At 40.7% G+C, this 27,479-nt stretch overlaps 1 protein-coding gene across 5 annotated transcripts; it reads left to right on the top strand.

The window, feature by feature from the left end:
- Positions 1 to 5,461: 5,461 nt before the first annotated feature.
- LOC139294398 (noelin-2-like) lies at positions 5,462 to 27,098 on the top strand. Of its 5 annotated transcripts, none has more exons than XM_070916311.1 (9): positions 5,462 to 5,602; positions 5,667 to 5,687; positions 10,965 to 11,093; positions 13,480 to 13,635; positions 18,568 to 18,787; positions 19,251 to 19,357; positions 24,856 to 25,032; positions 25,120 to 25,293; positions 26,721 to 27,098. In XM_070916311.1, the coding sequence occupies exons 1-9, from the start codon at positions 5,462 to 5,464 to the stop codon at positions 27,039 to 27,041; spliced, it is 1,446 nt and encodes a 481-aa protein (XP_070772412.1). In that variant the 3' UTR covers positions 27,042 to 27,098. The 5 variants fall into 5 exon arrangements, with proteins under 5 accessions (XP_070772412.1, XP_070772387.1, XP_070772404.1 ...); XM_070916286.1 differs by lacking the exon at positions 5,667 to 5,687 and adding an exon at positions 12,137 to 12,149 and having other exon boundaries at positions 5,462 to 5,608; positions 10,944 to 11,101; XM_070916303.1 differs by lacking the exon at positions 5,667 to 5,687 and having other exon boundaries at positions 10,944 to 11,093.
- Positions 27,099 to 27,479: the final 381 nt, after the last annotated feature.

Here is a 27,479-nt window from a genome sequence, read left to right as displayed (position 1 = left end):
CGTTTAGCTGCTAATTTTCATCAATGAAATATAGATGGCATGACATAAAAGTCAGTCACATCATGGTTAACCATGCACAGAGTGGGAGCAAGCATGGGAATCTGCATATTTGTCCTCTCTGAGCTTCAACCCCACTGTTTAATATTTTATTCCTTTTCAGTTAGTGTACTGCAGATAGATGTCAGTGTCCACAGAGATGATATGAAAGCCAAGAAAAAGGTAAAAGGAAGATATTTTATCTCTTCATTTGTTTTAAGCCCCTAACGGTTGGCGTGGCTAATGATAGCAATGTCGGTAGTCCGTTTTTTTCTCCTTTTAGTTTGTTGGCTCATAATTTGTTCAAGAGTGAAATATCTCAGCTATTGGATGGGGAAACCATTTACAGTCCTCAGAGAGTTAAAATGGTCATTTTGGCTTTTCTGGGACTTCAACCAGGCGTCAGCAGTAGGTCAAAGTTTCATGCTAACATTTTATGCTAAATGTTCTGTGCTAAAGACTAGCAAGTAGCTAAACTAGCTAACTGTAATGGTTAAAAGATATTCAATTTGAAAGGTAAGAAGTTAGACTTTACTTTTACACCATTAAATTAATTGAAAACATAACATGATCATTTATATTAGTAGTTAAAGTGAAATTTTAATAGAATGTTAATAAAGAAAGCGTCTGACTCAGTTCGCTAATATCTACCCCAAGATGCTAGTATTAGCGCTTAGCTTAAAGCACAGGTTAGCCTACACCAACGTAAGGCTCAGCATTATGGTTGAAGTACTCTGATATTGACAATAATGTTTAATAATAATATTTTATTCTGGTGATCTAAAAAAGCAAAGTTGTCTTTGTATTCTATTTTTTGTCCATTCAATAGTTTAATTTTGTGATGTGTGCAGCTGCCTGTGTTCAGGAAACATTCAACATTTGAAGTATTTGGCATCAGGGTTTTTAGAAAAATATGTTTATATTCCTCAATGTATTGAAAATAATGATTGCTTTGGGATTAGTACTGAAACTCAGGTATTGCATCAGCAGTACTATGAAAGGATGTTCATTGTCAATTAACCAATTATTTTCTTAATTAATCAATCACTCGTTTGATGTGTGAAATGTAAGAAAATAGGAGAGAAATGGCTGTTACAATTTGCTTGTTTTAGGGACTGTTTGATATTTTTGCTTGAAAATTATTATATAGTTATAATATAGTCAGCCGACTAATCAATGTATTGACTACGTGTTTCACCTGTACACGTTTTTAAGTGATACCCAGTCATATATTTACTGGACTTTCAAAAGCATTATTTCTACATTAGTTCTCTAGCGTGATGAGGACAAAACCAGCAGTGCTATCTCTCATGCAATCTGTCACTCACAAGGCAAAGCATGGCAGCTGTATTTATATAGCACATTTCAAGCACAGAGGCACTTCAAAATGCAAAGTACAAGTTCACCCACACACCCATTAACAAACTGTAATCCACTGTGTTGACGTAACAGATAATCATCCTTTCCTCCAACTCCTCCTTCCCTACACCCCCTCTTTCACCTTCTCCAAGATAGTTGTCCTCTCCAGTTGGCGCCTGAGTGGCTCTCCTCAGCATGCAGCCAACACCAGGACGGTGTTCTTCTTCCACAGCCAGAGGGGGTTCACTCACTCCAGTCTGCCCACAACTGTAGTCCATAACCCTGAGGCTAACGGAGGGAGGTTTACAGTCTCCAGTGGTACCTGAAGTTGGAGTCTCTTCTAAGTGCTCTGCAGGGTCACAGCGTGCGCTTTGTTTTTTATGCCTGCGGTGAGCCAAACCTGGCTCAAGACTAGGGAGACCTGAAGGAGAGGAAAAGGATGGTGCTGGGTCCACCTGACGCCCTTTGGGTGCTCCAGCTGCTGTTTACTGTCTGCTCATGTAAGGTAAGACACTGTGCCTCTACCTCCAACTCCCAACATAGAGTGAGTCAGTCAAGATTATGGCAGTTTTCAAACTTTATATCAGATGTTCAGGATGAAGACTATTTTGTAATATTGTCCTCTCTTGTTTGTCAGATGACAGTTTTTAACTGTGAATAATTGCGCTGGACTTCAAAATATAGAAAATTGAAGTTTAGGGTAGTAATACACACTTTGGCAAACAACACTTCTTTTAGGCTCTTACAGTTCCCATATTTAAAGCGTGCATTTGTTTGCATGGGAAATGTATTTATCACCCAAAACAGACATCGTGTTGAAAATTTCTATTTGCTTTCACTCTGGATCTTTGTGAGCCTTTTCTACACTGTGTCCAAAGAAATGAAATACTTCATGGATCGACAGCATAAAAAGGACTAGATAAATATAGTATTTGCTGCCAGAGGAGTTCAGGCCGGCATCTTCAGAGTCTTCCTTCTAGCTACTCCTAAAATCATCAAATTATTTTACTGGGTGTTGTACTCAGAGATATCACTTTCATCTTTATCTTTTATTGTGGGTTTTAATGTGCCTATATTGTTGGTTTTGGTTTCAGTCTTTTTGTTATCTGTTGCTCTGTGATGTATTTTGTCACTTTGCTTTACCCTTTTGTTTGATAAAAAAAAAAACATATTATTATATATTTCCTGGAAATGCAAAGAGGGAACTACCTGAGTCAGTGACCATAAATACCCTGGTGTGTCACACTGCTCAGCTGTCATGTCGGCTCTATTGTGTCTCTCATCTCCCGACGACTGTGTTACCTTTAAGTGCTGCTGGCTGAAATATTCATGTTCGTTCAGCGTATTCGCTGAAGGGTGTTTTATGTATAATCCATGTGTATCCTGGGGGTTCTTTACAGAGACAAGAAAGCATGAGCATGTAACCGCTGAGGAGAACAAAGGCACAATAAAACATTTACCGTTGGTTAGTTAAATTGTCGACACATAATCGCTCCAGGCGTGAACCACAGCCGTGTTCTTTTGTAGTTGTTGTTGCAGTGAAGAGATGCTCATCTTGTTATAGTAGCATGAGAAGTGCTCTCACACATCAGCTATGAACACTAGTCTTCTGTTGGGAGTCTTGGACACCCAAGGCCCTCTTTGACAGCTCAAAAAATCCTTATCATTGTCTCGTAAGCTTGATACTTTTGATTTTATGAGAAATGCTTAGAAACATGATTTTGGGTTGATTACTACAGACAATTATGCACTATTTCTGTTTGGATTCTGTACGTGTAAAACATGGTTAAATACAATGGACCTCTCAAAAAATCCCAAATATGTTTATTTGGAATTCTGTACAGTTTGTACATAGGAGAGGTCTCTCGGGTGTCCTTGACCTCAAACATAAGTAATGCCACTATGTACTGTATATTTCTCTATCCGTCAATGGCTTTTTAGCAATTCATGCATAGCCCATATAGCATATAAAACATGAAATACTTATACCTAACGCTAACCAGAAGGAAATCCAAACTCAATAAAACACAAGGGTTAATTAAACATTTCACTGAAGACACCAGACACCAGATTTAGTTTTAAAGGTGCTGATTGCTTTGATGTTGATGTTGAAGGCTCAACTAACAATTATTTCAATTTGAAATGAATACATCATTTATTTAAATTAATCATTTGGCTTATAACATGTCAGAAAATAGTGAAAAATGCCCATCATAATTCCCTAAAGCCCATCATCAAATGTTTTGTTTTGTCCAACCAACACAAATATGTTCAATTTATCATCTCATAAAACAAAGAAAAACCAATTCTCACAACTGAGAAGCTGGAAACAGAGAATGGTTGACATTTGCGGTTGAAAAATGACTTAAAAGATAGATTCTTTTTCTCAGTCTGTCGACTAATCAATAAATTGACTAATCGATAAATCGACTGATTGTTTCCGTTCTAAAATACAAAAGAAAAAATGTTATTTTAAACACTACAAAGCGACAAAACACTTGAAAAGCGACAAAATAAAGTATACTCATAGCAGTCAGTATGCACTCAAAAAAACCTTTGATTTGTTAGTGTGCTGTTGATGGACACTGTTCTCCCACAAAGGAAATGGAGCAGATGCTCACAGCTGGAAAAAAGAAAAGAAAATACGGATTGCAGTAAAACAGCTTTGTGGCAAACAGCTCCGCGGAAAGAAAAAAACATTTTGCTGTCTCTATGTGAAGTTTAATTGGCAGTGTCATTATGAAATTGCAGTTTGATGCTTGGTGGACATATTGTCATTTGCTGATAGTATTAAACTGTTAAGTGTATAAATGTTTTGTAAACTAACAGCAAAAACAGTATACTTACACAATTAGTATATAGTATATACTTTATACACTTTACACTATATATAGTATAGAATTGGGACATCATCCTTTTCATCTGCAGTTTTTGGGCAGGTCGACACAAACACGACAAAATAAAGTGGCTGGATGTTATTTTCGGAATTTGTTGCTTCCATGGAAACGCTGCAGACACAGATCAAATCAAACATGTTCTGAACATCTTGTACTTCGTCTGAGGTTTTGATCAAATCGAGCGTGAAACAGCTCGCATACTGAGTTTGACGTTGGGAGGCGCCGCTGGCCACATGGTGGCAGCGTTGCATCAGTTAGCAATGCACATGAAGCACAAATACACACACTCACACACACACACACTCAAACACACACAGACCAGGGACAGGTCAATCCAAAGCATTGTGCTTTCATGTAGGCGTTTGCATTTAATCAATATACAGGAAAATAAGGGGGGAATGGACAGAGAAGAAAAGAAATCAATGTGTTCACTGCAATGAAGATGAAAATGGGAAATTAGAGGACAGGAAAATAAGGAGAAAAGGAGGATGGGAGGGAAAATAGACAACAAAGATAATTGTTCAGTGGGATTTTGTTATCTTACTTCATATTTTATGTTTTCCGCTTGTTCTTTTAAGCAAATGTAGTTCAAGAGGATGAATGTGCTCATTTGATGAATGAGTTGAGAGAATAGGTGAGTGAGAGGGAGAGATGGAGGAGTGAGAGAGGGAGAGGGGAGAGGCGAGAGAGAGAGAGAGAGAGAGAGAGAGGGAGGGAGGGAGGGAGAGGCAGAGAGTTAGTGGATAAATGAGAGAGCAGCGCTGGCTCAGCCACAGCGTCTTACTGCCAGGCGAAGGAAGGAGTCCAGGAAACACACAGCTCAGCGGGACCTAACCAGCTGTGTGTTGGATGTTTGGACTTTATGCGTCTTCACATGGAGGCATCTGGAGTGGCTTGTGTTCCAGGATTTATTCTCTAACCTGTGGCAGTGTAGGAGCGGAGACTTCAGCAGTGGGACGATCCCGGCTGCGTTTTTTAACACCAAACACTGACTTTGGATTCTGGGAGCTGAAAACTCACTCTCACAACGTTTTACCTGTAGCATCATGTTGTGCACCTGCTGTTTTTAGCATGACCGCTGACAACAGTTTGGACTGTGTGTGAGAGCTAGCCAGAGTTTCTGTGTGTGTTTGTGTGTGTGTGGTGTGTGTGAATGTGTGTGTGTCAGGATGAGCGTTCCCATGTTGAAGATTGGCGCGGTGCTCAGCACCATGGCTATGGTAACTAACTGGATGTCCCAGACTCTGCCGTCCCTGGTCGGACTCAATGGAACCATCATCTCCTCTCCTGAGGGCACACATGAGCGAATCGTCAGTGTATGTATTCTGTATACACACACACACACACACACACACACACACACTGTAGGAAGAGTTCATTTTCCAATCACCAGAAGTTCCTCTTTCACAGTCTCTAAAATGTCAGTTTAACAGTACAGAAGATTTGTGTGTCGACCAGCAGCTGAAGTTATCATCTTGTGCTCTTTCAGTGTACACTCACATGATTCAATCAGCTGTTCTGTACTCGTCAACACCCACTCTCTGTAGATATAATTGCATAAGCTCTCTAATGTGACATTCTTCTGAGTTGCAGCCACACACCTAGGCTGTCTAGAAAAGGAGTCAAATTTAGAGATCAACACATTCAAGAACGTTTATCCTACATGCAGCAGATATTTGATCTGTTCACTGGTGCAGAAAATAGAGCAAAGAAGGAAAAGAAATAAAAAAGAAAATGCTTAGAAGAACATATTTGGAACAACATTTAAAAATAGAGCACAGTGTAAGAAGAAAGAAGAATAAATAGCACTGATAAATAAATAAATAATCTTTTCTGTATGAGTCAGAAAGAACACATACATGTACAGTATGCACCCACTGCTACACACACACACACACACACACACACACACACACACACACACACACGCAGAGGGGTAATGGGATTGCTCTCTCTCTGACTTACTGGGGTGATATTTCTCCTGGGGAAGGCTGACTCACCCGTGGGACAGCCAGCAATTTGTTGCCCTAGCAACACCCTGGCAACCCCATACATGTTGATGCTGGGCCACTGCACATACAGGTCTCTTATATATATACTGTGTGTTTGTGTGTGTGTGTGTGTGTGTGTGTGTGTGTGTGTGTGTGTGTTCGTGTATATGTGTGCACTTGGGCTTTGCATGATTTAGCTTTCTGGCTCGGGAGGCACCTCACAGCTGCTATTTGGCAGTACTTTGCAAGTTCAGCAAAGTGCATGCAGTCTCATGCAAGTAGACGCCTACACACACACACACACACACGACGTGGCTGAGAACAGATGGAGATGTTAGAGGTGCAGTGTTGCTACTTCAGGACATGATAGACAGAAAATCTCTGAAGCTGTTATGTTCCTTGAAATCAGTTTAACCACATGTGAATATAATTATGAGCGACATCAGCTGTTCGCAGCCGTCTGATGTGCCGTCTCAGCCCTGTCAGAGGAACTCCACTACTCCTTCATCGACACCACCCGTCATGTTCAAAATGTGCTCATTTGAATAGATTTTTGTTCTGTTACTTTCAGCTATTTAAACGGTTTATCCATTCCTGTTAGCTAACAATTTCCTCTGTTAGTCCAGTACCTTCAGCTATCTCTTTTAACCCTTAAATCCATAACATTTTAGCAAACTGTTTGGACTTCCCTGCTTGCTTTCTAACTACTTTTCACACTCTCGCATTCACAATACGTAGTGTTCAGGTTTTACAGCTGACTCAATATGTAGATGTATTTATTTTTTTCAAATTAGTTCACCTACTCCACAATCTTTCCACGTACCCCCTGTCAACTGCAGAAGTACCCTCTCCTGTACAATTTCCCCTGGTTGATTACAGCATTTAGACATTTATATTTCTGTGTGTAAAATAAGCTGTTACACTTTTTTGAGTGTTGTATTTTGTCCTAATTCTTCTGCCTTTGCCTCTCTCTGTTCAGTTCTTGCAGGAATTTAGCTCTGTTAGCTCTCTACTGTCTCTATTTGCACTGATCTCTATCGGCTGAGCTGCCTGAGTAGATTTTTATCATTTCTCCCTTGTGTGAAATGAGCCCTTAGGTGCCGTATGTCCTCCTCTGTTTAATTACATCGAGCAGTAGGCACAAACGATGCTTATATTCTCATCCCATCCACGTCCTCCTGTATTAAACCGCTGCTTACCCCATCAGCTTCACTGAAAATGGGACTTCAAGGTTACCACACCAAACCCAGCTGATTGATTTATCAGATGTTTCCCTCCAGGCCCCCGCCTCCCCTTCCTGTACCTCCTCTCGCGCCTCCATCCTCCCGGCTGCCTCCTCTGTCGTTATTCTTTTTCAGGGTTTGTAGGGCAGCTTCTCAGCCAGATTACTGTCACAGGCTGGTGTGTGTCAGGTTGAGCTCTGCCGCTGCTTTTACATTGTTCTAAAATGTTAACACTAAGTAGGTCAAACTGAAGACCTGATTAAATCTCTCCAAAATGAGCTCATGATTTCACGTGTGCTCTCATTTAATGTGTTGTGACTTGGGTCCAACATTTAGACCGCAGGGAACAATTGCTGTCACCTCAGCACTACCTAATGAGGTCTCAAATAACCCCCAAATTTTAAAAAAGAAACCTGTGCCATTATATAACAAGTTGCTTTGTATTTGAGAACTATTAATACATTTATGCGTCTTACTGTGTGCTGCGGCCTTGAAAACAACAAATGCATGTTGTTCTCATTAAAAAAGAATTTTGCTTTATTCTTTGTGGTGCAAAAGATTAAAAAAAACAATTCTATGGAAGAAGTTAAACATTTTAATCTTAGAAACAACTGAATATATATATATATATATATATATATATATATATATATATATATATATAATGTGAAATGTAACCACTACTTAATATCTAAAGTTGCAATTTATATACCACTGAATTTATAGCATTGAAATATTTTACTTCGAGAAACATCTATCTGAATTCAGAAGGTAATTTCAAGCGGTGCGCTTTAAAGAACTAGATTTTAAACCTGCAATAACTGATTTGGCCACTCGAGGGTAAAGAAAACAAGCTGTAAACACAACTGTGACATATTTAACCTTTTGAGTTTATATGGAGAATTTATTGTTTATTAACATTTGCTTATTTACACATCTAGCAGATACAGAGCAACACTGGCATTCAGTTGTGTCCAATATTCACTCTCCTTTTAGCTCTGTTTTTGGTCTTCACCGACTCCCGAGGGAAATATCTTTAGCTGTTAAATGCTCCGCTGTGTTCACCAGCTTTGGTTGCTAATTTGATCTGTCTGTTGTTTGGCGGTGGACAGGTAGCGTACAGTTTTTAGAGCCTTTTTGCTGAAAACAGCTGCGGCGGAAAACAACACTATGAGAGCGGTGAAAGTGAACCAAAACAGTATAGTTCCAGGCCGGAAAAACCAAAACAATGAGCTGAAATTCTGTAAAGCTTCACAGAGCTGAGGGAAACTGCACCGGCGGGTGATAAATCTCTGTGGATTTGTCACTATGAGCGACCCTTTCACATACAAGTAGTCCTGTGATCCAATGTTTATATAAAAATATTGATTTTAGCCACTTAAAGTTGTTTTGTTGTTTTTTTTAGGTTTTTAAGTTGATCAAATTCAGTTCGTCAAACCAAAATTTAAGATTAGAACCAACATTCGGGCCACCATGGATAATTAATCAAGCCTGAATAAAATCAGTCATGTGATATAAGTGACTAATTAACCAATTCAAGAGGAAAAAGTATCCTTGGAAGCACTGATGTTCAAGTTTGAATTTTCTATCTAGATGTTTCAGATCACAATTTCAGCAACTTGAATAAATAATTCTTTTTGAATATTGGACGCTTTAATTTAAAAATCGGAATTTGTGAATCTTAAAAAAACAACAACTTAAAATCCAGTTTTTGTAACTGCAATTACTAGAAATGAAAAAAACAAACAAAGAGGGGATAACAGCATAAATCACACCACATGAATTCAGATAGTAGAAGATGCTATGAATTCAGCCGTATTTTAATTTCATGTAACGAAACAATTAGGCAACTCAGATTAGTACCTTTATAAGTTGCTTCCATATTAAGAAAACAAATGTTGATGAAATGTATATTTAATATGAGGATTAAATGGTACCAGCAAGAGTAGAAGTGAAGTCGTGCATTAGTATGGACTGCGAGTAGGATGGAAATCACTTTTTGTGCAGATTTCTGGGCGCTCTGGGGAGCCGGTGACTTTTTGCCAGCGAGAACAGCAGCTCCGGCTGTGGATGCAGAGGGTGGAAACTCTCCAGTTCTGCTGCTAGCTCTCCTGGACACAGACATGTGGGAGACGTCACAGCTGATTTTAGCTGCAAACGAGAAATATCCAATTTAGACAGCGATGTCCATGGTGCAGTCGAGTACAATAAAGTGCAAAGAGCATGCGCTCTCCTTTTTAGAAACATAAATGGACACTTAAATCACAATATGTGTCCAGTCAACAGCTCCTGAAATCCTACTGAGATTTACCAGCAAGATAGAATTAGACAGAAACGTTTTTAGAGGAAAATATTTGGCCACCCTTCTAACTGCAGCCTGACCTGAATAGCATACTGAGATGCTGAGCAAATGAGTGTTAGAAAATGCACAAAAGAAACTGCTTCAGTATGACTCATTGGGTCCTTTTGAAAAGCACAACAGATTCACACAAAATAACAAAAATACAGCAAAAAATAAAACATTTCAAGGTCTGTGAAGTATAGCTTTAGCAGTCACTTTATCTTTGCCTTAAAAACACGCAGCATGATGTACTGCCTTATTAATATTAACTTGTTATGTCTTTTACATTGGCACATTCACATGAAAATACAGACAATTCCTGCACTCCTATATACTGAACTCACACACCTACAGGATGCTGTGTGTCATTTTTTGAACACACTTGATATGGGAGGCACAATTTTTATGCAGCCTGAAGGGAAGCAGTTCCTGAGGGATATGATTCAGGGCAAATTATTCCATAACACCCTTGTCTTCATGGAGCTTGTGGTGTTTGTACATGGCAGAAGCACATTTGATGAATGTATGATATCTGAGTGTATTGTCTTATCTTGGTCTTGGTTATTTATCTCTTCAAAGAATTGTTTTGTCTATAAGATGACAAAAAAATGCCCATCACAATTTCCCAGAGTCCATGGTGACTTCAAATTCCTTTTTTTTGTCCAATAAATAGTCCAACACCCAAAGGTATTTCACAAAGAATAATTTTGAATTTGTGTGTGAGTGAAAGTGGCCAGTCGTCACATTTTAGAAGCTGGAGCTAGTGACTTTTCAGTATAGCAGGCTCCGGATTGATCGAAAAATCCATTCATTGACTTATTGTTTTAGCACTACAAGGCATGTCACAAGAAAGTTAGATGAGTTTCAATAACATTGTGTGAAAATGTAAAACTTAAATCAGATAGAATGTGAAACGCGTGTTTGAAATTCAATAGAAATAAGGTTGATATCCTCAGAAATGTGAGCTATTGACAAAAAAAAACAACCCATAATTTACTAATGAGTTTTACTTTGCTGACCTCCACCTCTGTCGAATGCACAGCTGCCTTGTTATTCCTGCAGTGACTTCATTAACACAGAGCTTGTTTGCGTGCAGGGTTTGTACCCGGGCTCAGAGGAGGGCTGGCAGGTGTACAGCACGGCCTCAGATCCTGACGGCAGGTGTGTCTGCACGGTGGTCGCTCCGGCACGAAACCTCTGCAAACGAGACCCTCGGAGTCGACAACTACGCCTGCTGACTGAACAGGTGTGTGTGTGTGTGTGTATTTGTTTGTGTATGTCTGACTCTTGAGTGCATCCCTGCATGTTTCAGTGGTCAGCATTGTGATGCAGCACAGGGGAAAGGCAGCATACTGGAATGAAATATTCACTGGACTGTCTCTTTGTTTTGACACTTGCGGAAACACACATGAACAGACACACACACACTGACAGATGTATCCCTGACACATCAGTAGCTGTATCCTCTAAAGACTCCCAGTCATTCAACATGCCAAAAGAGTTTAAACTCAAAGGAAACACTGACAGATGGATAGGAAAGAAACACTTTGTTCTATATTGCAGGGTGTAGCTCTGTATATACGTATGTGTGTGTGTGTGCTTGAATGTCTGTGTTTGTATATGTATGTGTGTATGTGTGTGTTTATGTGAGGATATGCATTTGACTGCGTAAGCACATTTCTCTCAATGTATGTGCGTCCGGAGAAAGAAATAAAAGTGATTTGTGACAGAAGTTGATGAATTATTGAACACCATCAGGCCAGGAAACATTTCCCAAAGCATGCACTACTCCAAGGCTCACACATGAGGATATATACATCCTGTATTCTCGTCAAAGTAAAGGCGAAGCACAGGCACACAAACGATAACATCATGAGGATTATAACTCTTTTTTTTTCCATTCACTGCTGGTGTTACATCCTGTAATCTCTTCACACAAAAAAAGAGTGAGAAAAGGGAAAGGTAGATGAACACTACCTGGAATATCGTCTTCTCTTCTCTCCTCGCTTTGTTCCTGTTGGGAGGCTTTTGTATTTATGAATCTTAATTAGCTCAGCGTTTCTCTGGAAGTGACACCCAGATCCTGCTGTGAGTGTGAATGTGTGTGTGTGTGTCTCCGGCCTCCACAGCATGTGTTGCAGCGGGAGATGTGTGGGTGTAGTTTGTATGTTTGTTTGTTTGCATATCACTTCTGGATATCTCGGTCATTTTTATAATAGATCTTTTTTCTTCCATTCAATGTCAAAAGAGATTTGAAGTATCTGGTAGCATCTCAGGGTGGTTAATGAGAAGACATGTGGGAGTGTTTGTTTCTTTAGAGCAGAACTTATTCTAGGTGAGACTCTCATGTTTAAATGGATCTAATGAGAAGCTCCTTCAAAGTGAAATATGATCTGTGTGACTTTGCATCATGTTGTCGAGCCGAGGTGGTTGGAATATCAAAGGGTCGGTTCACCCTAAACACAGACTGCAAATAACCCCCAAATATATTTCCCCACCTCTCTTTTGGTTTTATTTGTCATCTGTCCCTGAGATTTCTGCCGCCTTCTCTTTAAAACTGAGGTGAAAGGAATTTTGTCTGTGGTGCTCACAGATTTACATAATTACATTTAAAAGATTCAGTAGCTGTTTTCATGTTTCCATCCAAATGTAGTGCAATGAATGCGCGTTTCCACCCACTACCGTTATGCCATTATTAGTAGTTGGTTCGTCAAGATAAACAGCTGGTGGTGCTAATTGTCCAGTCAGGTGCGGGGAGTCAAGGTCCCCGTGGCTTGGATAACTGTGATCCCTTCAATTTTCATCGAGCACCATCATCAGATCAAAATGTTAATTTGTACTGTTTATGACCAAATATCTGCAAAACTGATGACATTCCCATCAGCCTCAGTTGTACTTTGTGTTTAGTGCTGATTAGCAAATTTTAGCATGCCAACATGCTCCACACATTATACCTGCTAAACATCATCATGTTAGCATTATAATTGTGAGCATGTTAGCATGCTGATCTTAGCATGAAGCTCAAAGCACTGCTCTACTGAAGTATAGCCTCTCGGAGCTGCTAGGTAGGCTGAGGACTCTTAATCTTGTTGATTTATAACAATTAAGTCTATATTGTCACCATGACGCAATAATACACACACATGCATGTTAGAAATTCTAATCTAAAACTTAACGTAAATATATAAAGACCAAAGAATGAACAGTCCCTATGTGTTCTCTGGATTAACCAAAGAAACGGGGACAATGTTTCTGGATGGACACAAAGTTTCTGAATGCCATTTTTCATGCTGTAAGTAGCACACATGAAATTCCATTTTTATCTCTATTGTAATGGGGTGGAGGCGGAAATCTCACAGATGGATGTCTCCTGGGAAGATAAAACCAAAACCATCTGCATGGCTAGATACCACAATAAGTACGTAAAAAACATTATGTACAATTTGGGTGAACCAACCCTTTAAATATTCTTTCACATCACCACACTGCCATGTTTTGCAGGAAAACAGGTGTTTGGAAACAAATAACAGGTGGCACTAATCACACAACAGCCAAAAACAATCATACGCATTTCGGGCAATGCAGGATACTAACAATGATCACTCATAATATCAACTGTGTGTGTGTGTCAGGTTCAGAATGTGAGTCAGTCCATGGAGGTGGTAGACCTGCGGACATCCAGAGACCTGCAGTATGTCCGAGACTCTGAGCCGCTGCTGAGAGGAGTGGACGGACGTTTACACACTTATGTGGCCAACCCCCGCAGTCTGACGGCTAAGGGCCTGCAGGTACACACACACACACACACACACACACACACACACACACACAGTCAGACACCCAGACAGACACACAGTGTAAGACGGTCGCTGTAGGGAACACATAACCTTTGGTGTGAAAACATTGATTTCACGCATGCCAAGCTGAAGCTTCCTGCCTGTACTCAGACACGCAAGCATCTTTCATGAAGGGGACAAAATTTGTCTTGAAGCTGTCAATTCACTGGCTTCATGTCTGCCGTGTAAAAGTGTCACACAGCTCTGTACAGAAGGTGCCAGCAAAACTGCAGCATCACTGCACTTAACTAAGACTTCGAGCTGTCCAAGAAGAAATCTGTCTGGAATGAGTCTGACATTTTAATATTAATGATGAAGTTTACATAATATCGACACACAAAAGCGAAGGGAGTTCATGTGGAAGTTTGGTGTCGGTGTTTTACATTTGCAGGAAAGAAGATAAGATTACCTCACTGGATAAGTATTGCCTTTTATTGAGGGAAATCTAAAGGTATTTCACTTCTTAAATTGGGAGTAGTAATCTCATCAGGCTCGGCGTTCTCTGCCATGACGCCGCTGGCAGCCGTCTGTGCCAACAACAAACCAGCAGGCAAGCTGAAGATTATCTCAAGAGTCACAGAGAATGAAAGGCTACAAATCTGAGGAATGAGGGGTGAATGATCTAAACAGTTAAATCAGCTGTGACACTGCTGGTTTAATGTCTGCAATTGGCAGCTCCGGACTCCTAATGACACTGAACACTAACACCAAACGGTAGTAACCCTGCACACTGTCTGCACCTGCATGTAACTCTCACAGTAAGCATTGATTTGGCGGTTTGTGTCTTGTTTTGACATCAATGTGAAAAGTGGGCTGGATTTGGGAAAAAAGCTTAAGTTTTTTAGATATCTAGGTCACATATAACAGTTGTCTGAACAGCATTTCAATGACTATATTTCAGTCTGTAGTTAGGACATGCTTCACATTTAAGTGCAATCATTTTCAACCAAATAAAGGCCTCATTTAAACCAGACGTCTAAATGTCTCTTCATGTGCAAATCACCAAATCGTGGCTTACTGGGTTACTAAAACATTTTAGGCCACAGGATCTCATCAGGAACACACATAACACATCACACAATATAGTATAGACCAGTAAAAGCATCTTATTTTTAAGGGACACAGCTTCATGTGTTCAACATTTACCTGCAGACTCTCCAACAATCAGACATGAGATGGCGTAAAATCATTGATTGTTTGTATCCTTCAGTGCACGGACAGTGATAGAAACTTGTGAAAATAAAGTTTTTGAAAAGACACTGTATGATTTACAACTTGCTGTGTGCTGTTATTAGCTTGCTATGCTGACTCCCGCAGCACCCATACTATTTATTACTGCCACAGCGTACAGGTGAATTTCACCTCCTCCTCCTCAGTCCAGGTCATAAAAAAAAACCAATCTTTCAAACTCAGCATGACATCAACACATTAAATACAGTGTACAGGAATAGTTTGGACATTTTTAGAAAGTATTTGCTTTTTTGCCGAGAGTTTGATGAGAAGATACCACTCTCATGTCTGTATGATAAACATAAAGCTACAGCCATTGGCATAGCTTAGCATAGAGACTAAAGCTAGCTGTCCAAAAATCCACCAACAACCACCTGTGAAGCTCACTGATTAACACGTATCTGATTTGTTTAATCCATACAAAAACTGAGATTTTTCACTGTTTTACGGGGGGGTTATTATGTGTGACTATTTCTTGACCGGGAGCAGGAACTTCCTGGAGTCTCCGCTGGTTGCCTGACAACTGCCAAGCTAACCAGCTGCTGACTTTAGCTACATATTTACCAAACAGACGCTTCTTGTCTTTTCTGCAAGACAGCAAGTAAGCGTATTTACCAAAATGCCAAACTATTCTCTTAAATTACCAAACAGCAAACATAACACAGATTAACTGAAAAATGTAATGAGAAGCTCATAAACCTAAAATGATAGAATAATATATCCAATATTTATCCAAGGAGCAACATGTTCACACACACACACACACACACACACTAACCCTTACTTCCTCAAATAGAGAGAATTTCCGCCCCACCATAAATCCATTCTGCCTTTCATCTTTTGCCGAGTATCTTCTTAACAGCATCACGGGGCTCTGGGGTCTGTTTTTAAGTTTTTATGCAGTTAGTGTGTGTGTGTGTATGTGTTGCTCCTTAGGGGTTTTCGCAGACATAAGCTTTTGCCTTTGCACTGAGAGGCAGAACTGGTAAATATTTATGCGATGTGCAGCTACAGTACAGTAAGTTTATCAATAACTAAACAGTATTTTTATCTCATGGGGGGGGGGCAAGGGAGATGGAGAGGAGGAGGTCAAACAGAGAGATTGAGACAGACAGATAGATGGATTGATTGAGCACTTGAGAGCGATTGAGGAGAAAAGGGGAGGAAACAGGGAACAGAGAGACAAAGATGTCTTATTGCATATCACCGAGGGATGGGAGGAAAGAGGAAGTGAAGAGGGGAGGTAAAGGTTAGGCAGAGAGAGGGAGGGAGATAAAAGAGTGAAACAGGAGGGGAGAGATTAGAGAGAGGTGAAGATGAAGGAGGAGACGTGGCGGGGGAGGGATTAGTCAGGTAAAGTGTTTACTATCTAACAAGCTGCGACATTTTCAGCATTTTGTCAAGATTGATTTTAATACATATTAATGAACTTACAATTATATGCAAATAATGATGCCAATACCAATCAGTGAGGATGAAGTGGGTAAAATTAAGGTCAACCCAAGCATGTAGAAATTAGTGTTAAACAGCTTTGGAAAATGTTTTGAGGCGATGTCGGAATAGTATTGAGGTCCTAATTTGAAGATAGCAGTGGAGGGATTAGACACACAAAGTGTTTGACTGACTGCCAAGCCTGTTTCCTGGATGTGCTGTTGTGTTTGCGTGCGGGGGTATGAGATGTTCTGAGGAGATGATAAGGTTTTTGTTTTCGCTTTTGACACTTTTCATCCGTCTCTTTTCTCCATATCAAATCCAAACTCCTCTCTCTCTCTCTCTCTCTCTCTCTACACAGCAAACAGTTTTTTGGGGGGATGTGAAGGTGAAAAGACATCTAAGTGTCGAGGCTAAAACAGAGAAACAAAAGGGGGTATATAAGGAGAACACTTAATCCTCCTGCTGCTACACACAGCTGTGTCACATGTAATTCAAACACTAGACATTGATCTTCCTTCAAGCTGATCGCAGACAAAGTCCTGTTCTCTCTATCCACAGTGGCTCAAATTTATCCAGTGTGAGAGCATTTTAAAAAGATCAATTTTCAGTCATAGAAAAAGCTGTCTTAAACTGTGGAGGGGAGGCCAAAATGCAACAAAAAAAGACTGGTTTATCTATTTTATGCTGCTTATCTGGGTCGCAATGCCAGCAAACTGTGCAGAGTCGCCCAGATGCACTTTCCTCCAGCCACATCTTGCATCTCCTCCAGTGGGACTGTGAGGTCTTCCCAGGCCAGATGGGATATATAGTCCCTCTTGCGTTTTCTGGGGATGCTTTCCATTTGGCTAACGTGGCTACTCGCCGCTCTTCCTTGCATCTTTGCTTCTCCCAACGGATATGTGAGAGCCGAATGTGTAGAAATAATTAAGTAGAAGAAAAAAACGCAGAACCAAACACGGAAAAAGTGAGGCAGGGTGCGTTTAAGCAAAGAGTCTGAAAAGTACGAAAAGGGATTGCACACCGAAATCAGTTAGATCGTTCCTTCTTTATTGTGCGATAGTCCTTCAGTTTCATGATTAAGTCCTTTTAACTTTTCACCAACAAAGTGCACCAGGTGTCTACCTGTAGTCAGAGATGTTGTCAAACAATCGAATTGATTTGGGCGTGCAAACACTTTTTGTACTTTTTAGAAATAATTAAGTGAAAATTGAAAGAAAATTACCTGATGACTCCAATACTGATAAAAAATCTATTGCATTCTCAGGACGCGACAGAATTTGAGCGATAGAAATAACACCAATAGACGATTACGTCTATAATTCGTTCGTGAAAGACCACAGCTAGAAGAAGTCTGATACTTTTCAGACTGAGGCTGATATTAACGATAATAATGACTGTGACAGTGCGGCTGTTAAGGACTGTATAACCATAGCCAAGATGTACTTTATACAGAAAAGAGGAAGAAAACAAAATTGGCTGATGAAGATAAAGGAAACAATCAGATCATCATTCAGATTATACACACATCTAATCTTTTTTTTTGTAGTTTGTCTAATCTACAAAAATTAAATAATCAATAACATTAATATTGCAGTATTGGTGTTTCTGGCTGTTCCTCTTAAGGGTTCAAGGGTACATTTAATGGTCTTTTTACAACACAGGGTTGTATACAGAATTGTATGTTTGCAGTTGCAGTATTGCTCCTCTGTAAAAAGTTGATGAGAACACGGGAACGTCACATCATGTGAGATGACCATGACAGGTTCTCTCTCTGTGATGCTGATTCCCAGACTGTCCCATATTAGATAAGCTGACAAATTGCTTAACAGATTCACATTGAAGGGGGGTGTTGCTTATGTAAAAAAACGTCCTCATAGACTGTGGAAGCCTCCTCTCTCTCAATCACTGGTTTCAGGATGGAGGAGTGAAGACAGGAACAAGCAAGCTGTTCAGCGTAGCTGAATGGAAAGAGTCTCAAGTCACTCAGGGGTCTCCTCCCAGTTAGACTAGCCGAGACCTCATCCGCAGGGAAGTAGTCACACTCAGAGGGTGAACACATAAACTACCTCAATTGGCTGTAAAGGAGCAGTGGCTTTATTCCGAGCTACCTAACCCAAAAGAGAGAGAGGAAACTAGGTGTTTGATCAGATTTAACCACATTAGTGGGGACCCCTTCTGCTCTCTACCTTATTTTTGTTCCTGTCTTTTGTGCGCCCACAGGAGTTAAAGGGCCAGATGTCTCAGCTTCGGCCCCTTCTGTCAGTGGTGGAGCAGTACAGATTGGACCTACAGACGATGGCCACCCTGCGACTGGAGCTCCTCAACCTGTCAGTCATCCTGACAGCCATTCAGGAAGAGATTGGCGCGTACGACTATGACGAGCTTCAGCAGAGGGTTTTACTGCTGGAGACCAGGCTACACAGCTGCATGAACAAACTTGGTACGTGCTGGAGGGTTAGTAATACTCAGTAATACTCAGAAAAGTATTACTTATGCTGCTTTTCGAAAGTAACTCATGAGGTTGTGTTTTCATCACGGAAAGTCGAGAAAATAGTATGCATAATATGTATTGTTGTATAATCCTATTTATATATATTAGACTTGAGCCTTAAAAGTTTATACAGAAAACCTGCCTGCTTGGGGTACAAACTTTTTTATTTTGATAGATTTCATGAAATGTTTGTAAATTGAGTTGTGACTAGTGGCAGGGGATGGCTGCTCATAAAGGAGCTGGCCAAGTGACCTTGACAGACAACATCACTCACTCCAAACCAGATAATTCAAACACACAGTGTTGCTTCACTTCCATAATCTTTGCAATTCGCTGACTGTATATATGAAATTCATTATTTTCAGGATATTCATTGCAGATTTAACATAACACGTCAATCCTTTGTTAACAGGTTGTGGTCGCCTGACTGCAGTTAGCATCCCGATCACCGTGAGAGCCTCGGGGTCCCGCTTTGGCTCCTGGATGACTGACGCCATGATTCCCAGCTCTGACAGCAGGGTAAGTGTATAGTGTGTGTGTGTGTGTGTGTGTGTGAGTGTGCGAGTGACAAGTGAAGCAGGTGTTGTGAATGTGGTCACGAGGTAGCTAAGCTCTATATTTTTCTTAATGTATTTTTCTGTGTCTTGCAGCCTTACTTCTAACATGACTCCTGTGTGCACTCTGTCTTCACCCATTTCCTACACACACACACACACACACTCCGTTCAGGGAGCGCATATTAAGCTAGTTGTCAAGGCGACTGTCTCCCAGTTGCCAGGTGTGATTTATATCGCCATGGTGACCCTTGCCTGTTCCCTATTAGAGCTTCTCCCTAGTGATGAGAAGGAGCTATACACAGCAGCAGTATCACAGTTATTGCCTTCTGTTTCCCAGTTACCCGTGTGACTGTCGTTACAGTTACGAGGTTATGGGCAGGAGCTAGATGTTCCTAAATCTGAGTGTGACATTCAGCGACGCACAAGTGATGCTTTTTATACAAATCCAGTAAATGTTTATTCTGGATTTGTGTTATAAATAAGCCAGTGAAACTATATGAAGCTGCAATCTGCTGAAATCACTTTTATCTTGCTTTCCCTCAAACTTAAAGGAACCCTGTGGAGTTATCTTGTAAACAAACACAGTTTGTGTTTGTTTGTTTACATTTAGTGTTTCCTACCAAAATACACTGCGTGAATCCTTGAGACCTGACAAGCATGTCGGATGGATTTCCTTACTCATAAAACATTTGCACAGCTGATTTTATTTTGCATTGTTTAAACCGTGGACGTATTAAGGAGAACTGGATACGGCTTTCAAAGATGGCGCCCAGTTCATTCGTATGAAAGTTGCTCACTGGGCACATTTGAAGAAAACATCTCTGCAGGAGACTGCGGCATGAGAAATTCTGATAATACAAAGAGTAATTTCGGGTGTTTGTCATGCTTGAAAAAATTTATTCAGCATTTTACAAAAGCATTTTTCCCATTCACAATCATTGGAAAAAGAGCTGCTGTAAAACTGTAAACAAATATCTCTGAGCGTCACTGTGTATCTGCCCAGTGAACAACTTTCATATGAATGGAGAGCCATCTTTGAATATCCAGTTCTTATAACACATCCATGGTTTAAACCCATGTTTTCCGCCTTGCAGTCTTCTTCTTCCCAGCCTTTTCTTGGCACATTGCAACGTTTTGTGGTAGCATAGCACACTTTAAAGTGTAAACTCAGCTTCTACAGTTGTTGAGGCCAACTTATTAGCCAACACGGCCAACGTGCACATCCAGCAACATTATCACATCAAACATCAAGTTTCTGGCTACCTGACAAAAAAACCTATTGCAGGTGTAAAAGACCAACATTTTACAAAACATCTAAATGACATTTTCCTTCACAGTAGTGTTTCTGTATGTTGAACGCTCTCGCACCCAAAATGAGATGACAGATGTTGTTGTTACTGTTGCACTCCATGATTATACTAAATTACAAATAACAACAGGAGTTTTTCTGAAATACAGATACAAATCCAAACTGTGATGTCTTTGAACGCTCCCTGCATGTATGTGCAGGTGACCTTGGCGGCCTTTGATATTTCATAAGGTCATGATCATAAGGTTGCTGATATAGAGCATCAGAGGCTTCACCTACCGACTGACAAAAATAATTTGTGTTTTCATTTTTTTTTTTTTATTTAAAAGTCAGATAAAGTCATAGAAATCCATCAGTGAGTTTCCAGGCTGGGCAACCTGTATGTTATCAACTGAAGCTGTGTGGAGGTAGTGCCACACATAGACACACACACACACACACACACACACACGTTGTAAGTAAAGTCATTCTCATACATCCTTTGGTATCCATGACTACAGTGTCTGCACAGGGTCCCAGTTTGGCATTTATGAATTCTTCATTAGCTCATCAGTCTGTGAATGTGTGGGTATGTGCGCGCACACTTTATACTTTACACACTCACACACACGCGCACGCACACACCTGTCGTTGTATTTGAGAACAGCTGCTGAGGTGTGGATATCCCCTGATCTGTCAAGATGTCTCTGCTGATAGTGTGAGAGGGAGAGGGAGGATGATAGAGACGCAGCAAAAGACGAGAGAGAGAGAAATAATGGGGCCTGTTGGTGAAGAGGTGTGAAGCAGGGACGGGAGACAGCAAAGCCGAAGAGGGGGTGGACAGAAAGAGGAAGAAACAGAGAGAGAGAGAGAGAGAGAGAGAGTGGGGGGGAAGCAGGAGGTTGATCAAAAGAGCAACAGTCGGGACAGACAAGCAGGATGGGATGAAAGAAGCATGTGAGGCGATGAAAAAGAAAAAACAGCAGGAGAGGAAGAGGAGGAAAAGAGGTCAAGACAGGTTGCTGTAGACATTAAAGATAGGTTTGAATTTTTAAAGGGTCAGTGGCCGCTGTAATTATTCCTCCTCTCCGTACTGACCATGAAGGGATCCCTTCCTGGCGTGGCTCCACTGTAAGAAATAAGGGACAAACCCACAGTCCTTGTTCCAGCTGAAGATAATATGAGGCTTTAGAAGAGTTAGGGTTAGACAAATCGAGGGGGTCTTCTTCTTCTGTTTTCCAGCTGTTCTGTTCAGTTCCTCTATTCTGTCCATCAAATAGAGGTAAATGATTTGGGTCACCGGGTGTTAAGATTGAAAACAGCCCTGCGTTAAATGCAGTAGAGTAATCACTTAGTTTGCATTAAGGCTCAAACATGCCTCTCTAGGCTCCACGTAGGAGAACAAACACATTTGTGGTCATTTGGAGATGTTCCAGACGTTCACTCCACTTCACTTTAATGTCCATGCAACCAGAGTCGGTGGAATTTGTTTTCGGCACAGCATGGAGCAAACGCTCAGTACAGTGACAGCAGCACAACATATAAGCAGACATAAATAATGATCACAATGTTTGTAGACAATGAAGAGCTGCGTGTACCTCAATGCAAGATGCAAGGATTAGAAATTATATGGATTTTTAGTTGAACTTTTACTTGTTTTTTCGTCTCTATTTTGAAGCCGCCTCCTAACAGGAATCAACCAATCAGCTTGCTTGACGCACGGGTCTGCACGTTGAATTGTTGAGATTTGGAAGGTCTGTGTGTCGGCTTCTCTGTGACCTACCTATCTTTATAAAGTAATCTGTCAGGACTGCACATTGTTTTTTGTCAGATGACGTCACATATTGAGAGCAGTTTAACTTTTTCTGGGGAAAACCTGCTTTTTAAACTACTGTTAAATCCATATACTGATTGTAATATGCTGAGAAAGCGATCTGCATGAGTGATTTGTATTTATTCACGCAACAATCATCTAGTAACCAAGGCAACGTGTGTGCGCTTCAGTACACGAGCGCAGGGATTATATTTCTCTAATATATTAGTGTTGAGTTTGTGTCCGACTTCATGTGTGTTTTGGCAGTTCCCCACAGTAACTTCCCCGTAATAAAACGCTACAAGATGCCTCTTTGTTGACCTGTTTCTACCTGTGTGACGGTCACGATGCAGTCTCGAGCGATACTCATGCTCATTATTCGTTATTTCTTCATTAATTCTTGGTGACGCCATAAACATAAGGTTCAGTAAAGTGCTGCATGCTGTCAGTCATCGTAATTTGATTTCCCCACGTGGGTCCATGTAGCGCCGATGATACAGTATGACAGTCACAGAAACTGAGTGTCTTGTTTTTGTCTAAATATTTGCCCAGAACGAGAACTGTGGATTTTGTTATCTATCTTTTATATTGTAGTTGCACTTCATTGTATTGGGATAGACTTGAAATAATCTGTTCCTGTCCTTTAAGGGAATGTGGGAGTGGGCCAACTGGGAAGGAGCACTAAAAGGAAACGGTGCAACAATCTCTAAAACTTCTGTAAGGTGTGAGCAAACAGCAAAAAAAATCCCCACTCACTTTCTTGCACGCACCGTTCGTTGTATAATCAGTGTCTGGAGCTTGTTTATATAAAGCAAACGGTGCAGTCAAATGCGAGAAGATTACAGCTGCCAGAAAACAAAGGGACTCGTGTTCCTTTGAAACACTGTTTTAAAGGGAATTAAAATAGAGAAAGCTTCATCAGATGAGCTGGCGGAGCAGAGAGAAGAAGAGCGAGGAATGGGAGGTATTTAGAAGAGCGAAGAAAGTGTTGGTGGCAGAGAGAGAGCAATCAGTCTGTTTCATTGTCTTTGCGAACCACAAGCTGAGTCTCAATTAAACATTTTGTTATTGAAGTCCCCCAGAATCGCTGTAATCAGTTACCTTTGTCTGAAAGTCTCTAATTCAGTGGGAATTTTAAATGTTGCGACTACAAATTAACTGTAATTTAAAACACAGTGCTGCAGGACAGATTTTCTTTTCTTTGACCCACGAAAAAAAAAAAGATCCTTTTCATTTTCTCCCTATTTCCTGCCCTCTGTACTGTTCCCTGTTTGCAGAGGGAATAAAGAATGTCTTTTTCACAATGCTTTCTCCTTACCAGCGCTCTCTGCTCTTTTCTTTCATCTGTTTCACCTCTCGTCCCTCTTTGGGTAATTAATCCGCCATGCTGTCCCTCCCTCCTCGTCTTCTCTCGTTTTCGGTCCGTTAGTTTCTCCAGGGATCTCAGATTTTATTAACTGTAGAGTGTTAACCTTGACTGTGTGTGGGTTGAAAACTCTCTCTCCTGCTGACTGGAGCCATGTAAAAATGTCTTAAATATGCACATAAAGAAACGGCATGGTTGTTGTTGTGGTTGTTGTTACGAGCTAGTTCTTATATTATAGTGAAGTAATGATGAGGAAAAATGCAAGGTCAGACTCTTATGTGGATGTAACATAACTGTGTGTGGATGCTTAGTATAGAAAAGCATAGCAACACAGAGGTTAGATTTATGATTTAATGTTCACATTTTCAACTGTATGAGAAAAATGTGTTTGACAAACACTATCTTGTGTAACGAGTATAAACTTCCCCAAATACAACAGAGAGCAGGACTATCTGATACACAGTAGTAGCATCCAGGACCAGCTTCCACACAGAGGGGGAAATCCTACAGTGGATGTGTCAGCCCTGAATGTGGCTTTTTCTAATTTAACACTTTTGCTTGTATTTTTTTGGTTTAAGAAAAGCAATTCAAGAAAGCACAACCCTCTAGAATCTTTGTCTCTCTTTTTATAGCCTCTTCAGCATGGGGTGAAATTCCAAGCTTGGATTTCTAGTGCCTAGTTACAGTTGCTAAGCTATGATTAGTCAACTACTGTTCGGGTGGAGGAGTTTAGCGGATGGTCAGTTAATTGTCTTTGGTTTGCTCTCACTCATTTGCCTTGATTTCATTGGCTTGAGGTGTGCGGTGGCACACAGGGACAGAGATTGAGTACCAGTCAAAAGCCAAACACCATGTCATTAGCTAATCAGGTGACCATGCTAACTCTAACATGCTAATTCACAAATTGAATGCTTGGTAGGTGTTAATTTTGCATCCTGGATACAGAGGTAAGACGCGAGCTAAATCTTCTGTTTCCCTTTCTTCCTCCATCAGGTGTGGTCGATGGACGGCTACTATAAGGGCAGGCGGGTGTTGGAGTACAGAACCATGGGGGATTTCACAAAGGGGCAGAACTTTGTGCAGCATCTGTTGCCCCACCCCTGGGCAGGAACCGGCCATGTGGTTTACAACGGGTCCCTCTACTACAACAAACACCAGAGCAACATCCTGGTAGGAGAGTGGGCTTGAGTGGAAACACAGGAGAAAATAACAGTTTGATAATCAGATGACCAGAGATGTATCCGTCTGTCTTTTTAGGTTCAGTACCATTTCCGCTCTCGCAGCGTGTTGCTCCAGCGAAGCCTGAGTGGAGCTGGATACAACAACACCTTCCCCTACAGCTGGGGAGGATCCTCTGACATCGACCTCATGGCTGATGAGATGGGACTCTGGGCCGTCTACACCTCCATCCCGAATGCTGGAAACATTATGGTGCAGTCCACTTATATGTGTGCTCCTATTCCTGTGATAAGCAAACAAAATAACAGGCAAAGAACACGAAGATGTGTTCTCACTGTATTTGAATAACGTTTAATGTTAAATGACTTCATCTAAATCTAAACCCACTGATTTATTTGTTTCAGTGAGAAGTTGCTGCTGTCAGCAGGTTTGATTTACCTTCCAGAAGTCATAAACTCCCACGGCTTTTAAAAATCCATTAAAACAGCTGACAGAGACACGGTGCTGCTTTGAATAATGTAATCTATCATAATAAAGAGCGAGTGTAGCTTTTCCCAACATGATTTTAATACGCAGTTTGCAGCTAATTTTCTCTATCACCATATACTTGTTACAACCCACTGCATATAGCAAGAGGACAAGAAGGGGAGGGTGGTGTGTGTGTGTGTGTGTGTGTGTGTGTGTCATAAATCTAAAGATTGACGGATGGGTTTCAGTAAAATGTAAACAAAACATGTTTGGGTTCACCAACATGAAAATAATAACTAAAATACAATTCATCCATTTCAAAAAACTAAATTACACTCAAAGAAAATCCCTATTTCAAAACTCTATTTCAGCAAGGAGGAAAATGCAGGATGAAATCAAAGAGGAAAAAGTTTCCATCCAAATATAATGCAAATTCTGACAGAATTTCCAGAACACTGGCAAAAGAAAACACTAATGAATGCACATTTCCAAGATATACAGCTGGTGGCCGCAGTCGTGCATCATTAAACCATCGCAGGAGAAGGCGGCGTAATGAGATGACGTAATTAAAAGAGCGCCAGTCAAACTTCAAATGAACAAAAACATGAAGAAAACACGATGGAAATATAGCATGTTTGTTTATTTCATGTATTCATTTTAGGAGGGTTACAGTCTTACAGTTACATCGCTACATCTGTTGCCTTTGTTTTGCATTTCATTTTAATGCACAAATTAAAAATGTGAATAAAAGCAGGTGGATGGAAACGCACGGATAGCATAGCAACCGTAACTAGACACGGCAGGTCTATCAAGCTTTGACAAGCCTGTTTTTTACATAAACACGTGACCAAAAAAAACATTTTTGATTATAGAATAGTGTATTTTATTATTTGTTCGTGCTCAAACTATGTAATAACGGCACTGTTTCAAAGGTATCCATCACTTCTGGACTGCAATTGCTTGTTAGTTATCGAGTAGGTATGTGACAATACAGACATCTCTACAGTAAGCTAATATCGGCCAATATGTCGACCTGGTTGATTTTTTGAAAATTGTACTCAAGCACAATATGTGATCAAGTGTGCTTAGTTACTGTCCATCAATGGAGGCAACAAATATCTGGCTCACTTCTGCACTCAGTCATTGATGGATTTTTAAAAACTATGTGAACAGTTTTATGATCTCTGTGAACCCTCGCTCTCTGTCTCCAGGTGAGTCGTCTGGACCCTCGCTCGCTGGAGGTCCTCCAGAGCTGGGACACAGGTTTTCCTAAGCGCAGCGCAGGGGAGGCCTTCATTATCTGCGGCACCCTGTATGTCACCAACTCCCACCTGGCCGGGGCCAAGGTTCACTTTGCCTACCACACCAACTCCTCCACGTACGAGTACACTGACATCCCCTTCCACAACCAGTACTCCCACATCAGCATGATGGACTACAACCCCAGAGAGAGAGCGCTGTACGCCTGGAACAACGGACACCAGGTCCTCTACAACGTCACACTGTTTCACGTCATCCGGAGTGACGGATAGGTCGACACGTAGGGAAAAAATAGAGGGAGTTATAGTAGATGCTGAGGCGATGGGTCATTAAAGGGTACTTACAACACACACACACACACACACACACAAACACACACACAAACACTGGGCATTCACGTCAACAGGAAAATGACTACTGTCTTTGTTTGAATTTGAATGTCTTGTAGACATGCGAGGGCTCACTGAGCTAATAACTAGACACAATACATGGTTGTTGAACACATGTCTAAAGGTCACAAACAAGAGTATTCATCACAGCGAAGACGAATATTAACCGCCTCCGCTGTGGGGACACTGATAGAAAGACAGAAGTCAGACAGTTTGAGCTCATCCATATTCTGTTGCGTTTCATTCCACTCGTGTCTCAAGAAGTGATTTTGGACGTTGAGGTCGAATTGTCAAAAAAAAAAAAAAAACGCAGATTGTGAA

This window comes from Enoplosus armatus, chromosome 2, assembly GCF_043641665.1.
Source record: "Enoplosus armatus isolate fEnoArm2 chromosome 2, fEnoArm2.hap1, whole genome shotgun sequence".
NCBI classification, from domain to species: Eukaryota; Metazoa; Chordata; class Actinopteri; order Centrarchiformes; family Enoplosidae; genus Enoplosus; species Enoplosus armatus.
This window is presented reverse-complemented; position numbering and strand designations above follow the sequence as displayed.

Coding starts and splice junctions, on each gene's coding strand:
- LOC139294398 (XM_070916286.1), top strand. CDS start 5,462: ATGAGCGTTCCCATGTTGAAGATTGGCGCGGTGCTCAGCACCATGGCT. Junction 19,358..24,855: donor TTCCCAGCTCTGACAGCAGG/GTAAGTGTATAG, acceptor TTCCTCCATCAG/GTGTGGTCGATGGACGGCTA. Junction 25,033..25,119: donor AACACCAGAGCAACATCCTG/GTAGGAGAGTGG, acceptor CTGTCTTTTTAG/GTTCAGTACCATTTCCGCTC.